Below are 11,476 nucleotides of genomic sequence, written 5' to 3' on the forward strand. Positions count from 1 at the left end.
AGTTGTAAGGTGATCCCTGTAGGATCATAATGTTAGTCTGTCCTCTTTTTCTACAAATTTTTTCTCTTTCTACAAATTTTCTAGTTTACAAATGAAGTGCTGAGGGTCAGTACTGTATCATGCTGGTTGACAGCTGTCCTTGCATGTCAGTGTGTCGAACAGATCATAGTTCTCGGTGCATAGTACTTTCTGCCCTTTGTATGTGATTTCTACTGAACCCAATTTCTTGGTGTAGTGTGCTTAATTAATAAGATTGGTATGGCTGAGCCTAGGGTAAATTCAGTGGTTATTGGACACTAAAGTTATTTCTGATCATGATGAGCTAAAAAGTTGTTATATTAAGTTTCTTTCCATACTGCAAGTTACTTAATAAAAAGATGTTCTATAAAATGACACCAGAATGGACACTTTACATATAATACCACAGAGATATTAACTAAAAGTGTGTCTTCTGAATGAAGACACTAATGCCTCACTGATGACACTGTCTGAATGGCAAGACATATCACCTATTTTAAGGGACTGTATAACCATGCATTTTATGGTGCTTATTAAATTTCCCTTTATGTTGATATTATTAGGCAATGCTCCTACAATAACACATGTGGCTCCTGGTTGTTTGGCTTCTTGGGTGTCCAGAACTAGCATCCCAGGAGTGTTGAACACTGTATCAGTTATTAGTGTTTGGCGGCTCATGTCTTTGGAACCCCTGTGCAGTAAGATCTGATATTACCGATTAAGTTGTGTTTAACATGGGACTATTTCATTTAATTTGGATATAACTCTACAGTGCCATTTCTATTACCCAAAACAATTGTTATCTAAAATGGCAGGACAACTGAAATTTTGAATGATTGAAAGGAAGATGGTGTGCCATCATCTGGACTAGGTTAGGTCGACTGTGTGGCAGCTTTGGGCATATCTTCACTCGAACGCTCTTAACTTTCTTGGGTTTACTTCAACAATTCTTGTGTTTATAAGCATTCTATTCCTTACATGGATAGGTTTACGTGTCGTCTGTTCAATGTGACAAACACTGGCTTGTTAAGTACTGTATGGTGTATTGATGACCAGACCACACACTAGAAGGTGAAGGGACGACGACGTTTCGGTCCGTCCTGGACCATTCTCACATTCGATTGAGAATGGTGACAATTGACTTGAGAATGGTCCAGGACGTACCGAAACGTCGTCTTCCCTTCACCTTCTAGTGTGTGGTCTGGTCAACATACTTTAACCATGTTATTGTGACTCATCGCCTGCACTGTATGGTGTAAATTTGCTGCTATTTATTTAAGCCTTGTTAATGGTGATCTTGCTGGCCATCTGACCAGCAGATGACATAACCAGAACTCCCAGTCACCAACACCAACTTTGTTTATCTGATGCGTATTTGCTGTTATTTGTAGATTGATGTGGAGATATTCAGTGGAGCAGCTGTGAAAGACAGAATGTCGGTAGGTATTAGTCACCCCTATTGCTATTAACATGTGATTTTATTCTCCATTTCCGCATTTCTTTGTTGGACAAAGTTCTGTACAGCGTGTCGGACGAGGTCCTGTACAGTGTCGGACAAGGTCCCATACAGTTTGTTGGACAAGGGCCCGTACAGTGTGTCGACAAGGTCCTGTACAGTGTCTAAAAGAAAGTAAAAGTGCTTGACCCTATATACATATTTTTTGTGGGTCTTTCTCTATTAGATTTATTTACTTATTTTATAGTGAAGACCTGATGGTCAAATTCCTCAATTTTAAATATTATATACATTCATTTTAAAGCTGAATTTTGTTTTGTTTAAATCTTTTATGACATTTCTTTCTTTCAGAGGTGCAAAAGAAATGAGTCTTCGTGGAGGAGGTGAGAGTAAGGGAAGTGCTAAGGGTACACCTGTGTCAACTCCACCTCCAAGAAGCAAATCTAATTCCCTGAGATTAAAGAATATTGTTAAGAAGTGATATGGACAGCACTGCTATTGAAGTAAGCTTTGACAAATACTCTTACCATGATGCTGTGTAGAGGCATTTTATCAGTGAGTATTTCCATTGGTCATGAGAGGGGTGGCAAGTACTGTACTTTATAGAGGACAGCAAGTGGGGTAGCACTCTGAGATTATATTATTGGAATGGGGATGATTTCACATGAAAAGGAAGTTAAAATATATTTTGTTATTAATAATAATTACCTACTTATTTTATAACCTTTATCACGTGTAACATTCACAAGTTAAGTAAGGTGCACAAGGACTTGTTGCAAGCTTTTCAAGGATATTACCTAGATTAAAGTCTTAATGCATCTTTTGTAAGAATTTTTTTTGGGGGTGGGAGGATATTCCCCAATCTGACCCTTATAGAGAACCCATAGCCTTATGAACTCGGTTTTTGTTTTTTTTTATCCTTTAATGGTAGCCCTTTAGTCACTTGTTTAATGCTTGCATAAAATAAACTGTATATTAATGCAGCTTATTTGCTGTGTAATTTGTGCTGTGATATCATCCCCTCAGTAGGTCCTTAGCATAAGGCAACTTTGCTCTAGGAGGTGAGTTCTTGTTTGTAATTGGTGAAAGCAATTAATGGTTGAACCATGGCTAGCTCCAAATTTTAATTGGCATTGGGGGTACTGATGGTAATGTAGAGCTACACTGATAATCATTATGTAGATGAAGCAGTACTGTAGACATTCCATAATGCTTGTGAAGATGTATGCTGGATGTTCTTCTCTGTATCCTTCACGGCTCGTTCCATTGACAGGACACGGGAACAACAGACAATACTACTACTACTTGCATGTAGTTTAAGTGGAGTGATGGCATCACCTTGAACTAATTAAGTCTGTCTTGGATACAAACACTACATGTACATCCAACTCAAGTCTTGAGAATTTTACATATGTTTATATTTGCTTTTCGTAAATCATTTGATATTGTAGCTGTTGTATTACACTTGACAACTAATATAATGTAGCAGAACAAATTATCACTATGTATGCAAGAAACCCTATAAATGGTCCTTTCTTTGACCCACTTTGATAACCTCAGTAATCAAATTCTGGGCTGCAGTCACTATATCAAAACTTGGTATGTTCAAATGACTATAATCTAGCAATGACAAATTTATGGAATATATTGCGCTAATATAGACATACGTTGTGTGTGTGTTTTAAAATAAATTTTCCAAAATATTAAACTTCAAAAGCACAAAAAATATCAGTTTTGGTGTACTCTGCAAGTTAAGAGTGCAAATGTTATAACATCAGGCTGGCTTTGTAAATATTAAGGAAAGTCCTAAGCAGAGGCAAGATTCTGCTAGTTTCCATCGGTACTTGGTACCGAGGCTTGTTTGGTATACAGTACAGTATGTACAGAACTTTTCGTCCAGCTTGAGTGTGTTCCATAATACAGTTAAAAAGCAAAAAGTGTAAGCAAGCATTAAGTTTGTTAAAAGAACCAGTATATGACCTGACAGCATTTGGAAACAGATCATGACAATCTATTTAGCAGATTTATAGCAAAATTGTCATTATTAAACCAATTTGTTAGCCTTGTGTAGTTGTATGATTGGTTAATATCAAAAATATATTTTTAATTGGTTAAGATGCATATGGCTTCCCAAACTCCATTAATGCTAGTACAGATTACTTTATTCCCATTTTTTGTATCATAATTTTTACATAATTTTATTTCCTGATTTTTAACCAATTCCCGTATTTGATCAGTCATTCCTTCAACTGTGTCACAAGTCTTGTTCTTACCCGTGTTTACACACAGCATAGAAACATTTCAGAGAAGTCAACAATATAATATTATATAGTATTTATCTTCGGCATTTGCCAAGGAGCAATAAATACATTTTAAAGTTTTTTCTTGGGCACGCCAGGTTTCAATTTTGTAAATAAATCTGTGGGATGTTTGTCAATACACTGCTCATTATAGCTTTTTTGGGGTTTTAAGAAAATTAGTGATGGGACGATAGTAAAATTTCTAAAGATTCCGATGCCGATCCAACAAAAAAAGTATCGATTCCAATTCTTTTTAAGAATATAGTGGATACTGTACTTACTTTTCTAAAAATTTCATATTTTAGTTTGGAAAATTAACGATTTACAGTGAGCATGGTAAATGTATTAATATAATTAAAATGATTTAAGATTAGAAAGCCATTGGTAAATCCTGCTTAATCTTCTGGAAGAAACTCTGTAAGCATTTCATTACCCATCACAGGTATACATGTTATACACAGTTTACAATACAATAAAATTTTTAATCCTTTTTTCAAATCAAATTACATTGCAGTAGTAGTTAAATTAAAACATAGTTCATTTTTGGTTTATACTGATAAAGTAAATTTTAGCCTATATAATGCAAGTATAAGTGAATAAGAAAGTCATTCATATCTGAAACCCAAGACTTTTAAATTGTAATGTAAAAACATTAGTGTCTACTCTTTCTTCTTACATTGTTTCTTTTGGGTGAATATATTAAACCACCAAAATTAATTTTATTAACACTTTCGCTGACTGATCACACACATTCCATCATGAAACCAAATTAAGGAGTATGTGGCATGATGCAAACAGCATAAATAATTCATAAAATTTAAAAAATGTATTGTCTGAATACTATGGGACTTGTTTTAAAAGGAGTGTCAACTTCTTCCCATTCTCTGTATACCCCACATGGCATCCTGACCCCACCGTGTGGGTCTTCGATGATTGGGTTCAGTTGATGATTGGTTTACTTGGTATACCTCATTACAACCATATGGAGTTGTGAAGACCATATGAACATCATTGGTATACATGTCATGTAATTATGACAGAATTTTATATAATGATGATGATGATGACAGCATTTTTCTAGTAAACATATATGACTATAACCGCACTCACGTAGTAACGTAACCATAAAACCATAGACGATTTTTCAGTGGGTCAAAGTAAACGCCATTAGATCCATATAGAGCAATTATGTCCTTATTTTAATCATGCATGTAAAACCCAGACAGCATTTGTTTTCATCATATGACAATAACCACTCTCTAAGTGTTAAGAATCTGAAATCAGGATAAATTTATCTAAGATTCCAATACCGATTCCTTTTACTGAAAAATGCTAGATTTTTCAGATTCTCTATACCAATTCCAATTAATCGTCCCATCACTAAAAGAAATATTAATGTATACATTGGCATGCCACTGGGCTTCATCGCAAGTATATTGTACTTTTGTCCCCATAGCATAAAAGGGCATCAAAGTTGTTTTTCATATAAACCAATTGAACACAACTTCATGTGGAATGGTAATGAAAACTGGCTACTATTATAGCGAAACTGTAGCTCTGACAGAATTAGATCATTTTATCACATCCTTAAATTGGCAAGTTCCATCAAAATTAATGCACATTAGTAACCTAGCAAAATATTAAGCAGCCATAACAACTTGGTATAGAAACTTAAATTAGTATATTATAATGCTATTTTCAAGATTTAGACAATTGAGGAAAATTTAATAATCGGTTAAGAGTCATTCTTCACAAACTGAAGAAAACATTGGAAAAAGAATCGCTGTCCTGCCTTACACTGCATCATTCACAGAGAAACAATCATACTTTATAAGAAAAAATGCTGGAATTTGTGATCATGTGTCTCAAATGTGTAAGTGTCTTAAGAGGTAGAGTAGTTAAAATGTCTGGAAAAGAATTTACATGGTCATCATGTCCATAAGGTTGTGGAATTCAGAATATGTTATTAAAGCATATACAAAAGGTGCATTTTATGAGATACAGTACAGTAGTAAATATTACAAGAAATAGCCATCACCAAGAATACAATCCTTAAAGCATATATTGGTATGACTTGTCAGCACCACCCACCATAACAATGTTCAGTAACCACCAAACTGTTTGATGGTAAATTATACAAAAACTACTACTGCTTATGTATTCTAATTAAAAAATTGTAGTTCATTATATAGAATTTTTATTTATAGATTTTATTTGCATGCAGTTTTATAAGTTCTTAATTTATCATTTGGCGCAAGAACTATGGTATATCATAAGGACTTGAGATTATAAAAGTATTGGCTAACATAAATATTCAGGGTATGAATTATCAATATTTTCACATGTTTAACATTTTAATGCTTAAATGATATTAATTGCAAAATATTAAGGATTACTAAGCAGATATCTTTTCAAGTTAAGAGTACTATAAAGGAAATAATTGTATGTCATTGCCTGCATCTGTCCATTAATTATACCTTAAGAAAACAATGCATATCTGCTGATATGCGTGTTCTAGATTGTAGTTGAGATATGTGAATTACGGATAGTATGATCGTGTATATTACATGTAGATTTATAAATATATTTATTTTATCTTTCCATATATAATTTTTGCAGCTGGATATCATTTATATTATATCAATTAGTACATAAGCTCGATAAATTGTGCTCTCTGATATATAGTGTACACAAATGCAACAATTATTAAACAAATATTAAGCAAAGGTAATTGTAGTATTTGTGTATGCTGTTGAGGTAATGGAAGTTGAAGTGTTGACTTACTCTAAACCTTAACAGCAGACGACATTGTGTGTGCTTGTGTTATGTTGACAGTAGTCCACCCTCTCATTTTATGTGCATGAAACCAAGGAATTGTAGTTTGTCCCATGATCAGGTCAGTAGGAAACTTGTGGAGCCTGATATCCTTCCAAGGAGATTATCAATCCTGATTTTCGAAACATTTGAAGCAGAGTAACATTTGAATGTTTCTTAGGTGAATATGATTTCAGAGTAAATGTTAAATATTGATCATTAGCTCAAGTAGCTTAGACATGCACACTACTGTATTCTGATTTTCTGGGACCTGATTAACCTAAATTTTTATAAAAATATTATTGCACACTTACTTTTGTCAACACAAATTTAAATGATAAATTATTATGCATAAGTTAAATGAGTATGGTTGGTTAACTGGTACTAGAAGGAGCAGGATATCGGTGACTTGTTTTCATGTATGAATAAATCTGCTAGAAAATGTGAACCTATATTCACTTTCAAGTGGAACAAAGCTATCACGAAGATGCATTTTTCAAGGCTAAGTGTACTTGTCAATAGTTTAATTCTGTAACTTATAACGTGCATAAATCTATGTGATCAATGTAATTACAATATAAATTTCCTTGGTTTGCCTTCTATGTTTATGCAATATTGCATCTCCATTGTGGATATCACAATTATGTAAATTGCTAATTATATTTTGGCCAAACTAAAAATGTCGTGCATCAGTAGCCAGTCTTCCACAGAGAGTACAAGTAGGCAGTTTTCAAAGCTTGCAGTTTTTCTCTTGCTATGTTTTCCTCGACTTGACAGCCATTTTTCTGAACCTTGGAAGGTTAAGGCTGTTTTCCACATGCACAAGTTCTTGATGTGAAAATAGGGACTCCTTACCAAGATATTTCAGTGCTACTACAGTATAGGCCATTATATTATAAAAATTTAAGGTAAAACACTTTGGATGCATTAAGTACGAAGGTGCACATTATCATACCTCTTGTAGACGCAGCATCCTGAAACATTTGACTGGGATTGCAGGGGCTTTGTACATGAACTTTGTTCAAGCATGAGGGAAAAGAAATGTAATCAATATTTTATCAGCTATTATTTGTAATGTAATCCAACTGCACTCAGTTTTTACTTAAACCAAAGAATGTTTTTGTAATACATTAACAATTTATATACTGTGTATATATAATATTTATGTATATTATATGTATACTGCATATACAGTACACTATTGTATAATTATATGTATATTTGTCATACCTAATAGCATGAGTTGCCTAAAAAGTCAAATTTTAGTATTGTACATTTTCACAAAGTTTTTAACTTGAATCAATAGATACATTATGTTAAATTTAATGATTTTTTTTTTTTTTTTTTTTTGAACCAAAACAAATCTTGATCAAATCTGAATACCTTTTATTCCTATATGCTGGCTTGTGAAACTAGGGGTGTGTGTTTCCTTACACCTAGTTTAAACCTAAATTAATGTAACCAATAATGACTGACAATTTTATAAAGATATTTGAAAGCAAAAATTATTATTAGGCAGAATAATCCATGCTTACTAGGTATCTTGCGACTTTGTGATGATTTTGGGGGCTCAATGCCTAGCAGTGCAGTTCTGGCAATTAGTTATGACTTATACAGTACATTGTATGTGTGTTTCTTGTATGAAGCCTATTTTATTTTGTGCGCCAATATTGGGAAGAAATTGTTTAATGAAAACAATAAATACGAGAAATTAATCATGGATTGTACATTTTAGGCCAAGCACTAGAGCTGCTAGATGCTTACTAATAACAAGACCATGGCAAAGAAAACTAAAGAGCCAGAATGTGTTTACGTGTGGTAAGTACGAAGTAGATGCAGCAGTGTGTCTGTCCAGTGGAAGTAAGGGACCACATATAAACTTTTTGCACATTTTATTATTACAGATTTTCCCAGGTAAGATGTACTTTCTGAGGGGGAGGGGGAAGCCCCTGATGCTACATCTGATAGTGTGCTATATTACTAGGTCGACTTAATGGAGTGCCATCCTGCTCCTTATTGTCTAAACTGCATTGTCCCTCTTACAGTTGTGCATATCCTTGTTGAATGTCCAGACTTCCAGGACTTGCGTGCGTCTTGCTTTCCGACCGTCCCTCGCAGTCACTTGTCCCTCGATAGAATTCATGGTGAATCGGATACGTTTTGATGTTTGCCTTGTGCACTTTTGTTCTCGTATTGGCATCTTCAGTGACATTTAGTGCCTTTTGAATATCCTGCACATTTGACGGTGTTGCATAACCTCCCTGGCTTGGTGCCTTTTGTTGACAATTATTGGGTCCCATCAGTTGCAGAGTTCTGTTGGCCTACCAGGGACCATGAACCAGAACCTGCCCTTCTCACATGAGGTGCCGAGAGCAGTGGCACTTGTAATCAAATTTTTAGAAAGTTATTCATGTCTGGCACCACATAGGAAGGAACCCAGAAAGTCAACTGCTGGCTTGAAACGAGACCGCAGCTCTGAAAACGGTCAAAATAACTTCCCCAACAATGCAAACAAATTATCGAAACTTTGTGAAACTAGCACAGTACATGCTCATTCACCCCATCTTCCCCTCATTTGTTGGGAGGAGGGAGGCAGCCTGGGGTCAGCTGCATGCTCCACCCTTGGTTCTATTTTGATGGAAGTCTTGTGCTGTGGTTGCCACTCTGTCACTGACTGCACATTTCAGGCTGTTCCTCAACTCCTCTTGCACGAGTCAAAAGTTTAAAAAAAAAAAGTGCTTGGCGCTGCATGTGCTCAGGGTAGTCTTCCCTGGAGTGTTTGGGGGATCACTCTTGGAGGGCCTCCTTGCTTGTGGTGGCCCTCACCCTGGGTAAGTTATCTTTTTGGGCTTTTCCATTTTTCCTCGGTAGGGAATGCTGGCTGGCAGGGTGCACTGGGGATTTGTAAGCTACATTCAGTGCACCGAGATCAGCCTTCACAGCAGCAGGAACCTGGCTGTGTTGACTTATTAGTTTCTCTGTACGGTACTATCCTAAGATAACCTATACGATACGTACAGTAGGTCCGGTGTGGCGTCTCAGTGCCTAGGCTTCCTGTAGGGTAACTACCGCCCCTGCAGGCCCTGGAAATTTCCTGTTTGATTTTCCTGTGAATAACCCCTTCCCCATCCCTAAACCTGCTGTAGCTTTGTGCAAATTTGAGGGTTGTCACATCCATACCAGTTGCCTCGGCTATGCTGCCCATTTGGTAGGTGACACCTTTGATCCCGAATTATGTGGAGTTTGCTCCCAGTATGCTGCGCTCCTTGCTGGCACCCCTAATGAAGTTGGGGCTTTTCAGGCAGCGACCACTTTGCATTTTCGGTACTGTGTTGTAGCGGTCTAGATTGAGCTCGGTTGGATGGCTCGGAACTGACCCGGTGTTGGGTTAACTCGACCTTGCCTCTGCTCTGTCCACACAACCACCTTTCCTCTGTGACCCGGTTCTGCCTTGATAGGCATGAGGGCTTTTGGGGGTTATCATCATCTTGAGGTTATCTTGAGATGATTTCGGGGCTTTAGTGTCCCCGCGGCCCGGTCCTCGACCAGGCCTCCACCCCCAGGAAGCAGCCCGTGACAGCTGACTAACACCCAGGTACCTATTTTTACTGCTAGGTAACAGGGGCATAGGGTGAAAGAAACTCTGCCCATTGTTTCTCGCCGGCGCCCGGGATCGAACCCGGGACCACAGGATCACAAGTCCAGCGTGCTGTCCGCTCGGCTCCCTAAAGGGTTGAAGAAAATTTTTGCAGGCTTTGTTTCTTGTCGGTGTGCTTGGGCCCAGGTGCCCTTGGGTTGTGTGTCACAGCAGTGTGTGTATTTTAATACCTGCAGTGCTACCTCCGTGATGTGTGCTCAGTTGTTTCCTTCTCCATGGGTAGTTGGCTTCAGGGAGCCCCAAGGGGGCTTCCTGTCCCCCCAAAAAAACGTTGAATGTATTGAAGCATCAATTTCTGGGCAAGCCCCAGTGGCTCACTGACACATTCCTTACCCCCCATGGTGTCAGGGATGTTTCCATCTTCATACAACTGAGGGTGGAGCAGCCAACTGACTCTGGGCTGCCTCTGAACTCTCAACTGATGGGACCTAGTAGTATGGCACACTATCAGAGATAGTTGCTTCAGGGAACCATGGGGGTTCTTGGAAATTGGCGTTTCGTTACATTCGAATTTTTTTTTTTTTTTTTTTTTTTGTTCTTGCCAAATAATTTAGGTCTTCCTAGCTGGTCCTGTGCTATACCAGAGGGTGTCAGCATCTTGAATTGCATATTGATGGCACAATTAAGCTTGTCACTTTTTGTGAATCTGAACATTGTACATATTAAAATAAAAAAAAAATACTTGAAGCAAGTTCATATTTTCAAACCTAATTTGCTTTTTATTGTTATAAAAAATTATTTTTGTTTACCGTTTGTAACAAGTAATTGTAGCAAATTGTGTGTGTTTGCAACAATTCACACAAGACAATTACTATATTAGGTTAATAAAACAGATTAATCAAACATTTAGTTTACTGATATAAAATTATACATATTTGGTCATATGTACAGTACATTATCTCAAATTATCCATTCAGATCTTTAGGCTCTAAATCAACTGAAAAATAATTTTAATTTTGTGATCCAGATAGAACTAATAGCAGAAATTAAATCTTGGCATTAGTGTCAAATATTATACTGTGTACATTCAGCTCTTTTTAACTCTTTGGGCTTACGACCCAAGAAGTCTGCCCATTTAAGAATTTACAGTTTAATATCTATAGATATGAGATCTCTAGATATCTATTTAAATCTCTAGATCTAGAGATTTAAAAAGATCTCTTAATATCTAGATCTAAAGATTTATCTAGATACCTAGATATATCGAGATACCTAGCTCTAGATATTTCG

At 36.5% G+C, this 11,476-nt stretch overlaps 1 protein-coding gene across 2 annotated transcripts in view; it reads left to right on the forward strand.

The window, feature by feature from the left end:
• Window positions 1-10,933, forward strand: part of Schip1 (Schwannomin interacting protein 1) — a 74,101-nt gene extending 63,168 nt beyond the window's left edge. For both annotated transcript variants that reach the window (XM_069308363.1, XM_069308364.1), the window contains exon 13: window positions 1,826-10,933. In XM_069308363.1, the coding sequence (XP_069164464.1) occupies window positions 1,826-1,955 (130 nt within the window). In that variant the 3' untranslated portion in view covers window positions 1,956-10,933. The remainder of the gene's footprint in view (window positions 1-1,825) is intronic.
• The last annotated feature ends 543 nt before the right edge of the window (window positions 10,934-11,476 follow it).

This window comes from Procambarus clarkii, chromosome 62, assembly GCF_040958095.1.
Source record: "Procambarus clarkii isolate CNS0578487 chromosome 62, FALCON_Pclarkii_2.0, whole genome shotgun sequence".
In the NCBI taxonomy this organism is placed as follows: Eukaryota; Metazoa; Arthropoda; class Malacostraca; order Decapoda; family Cambaridae; genus Procambarus; species Procambarus clarkii.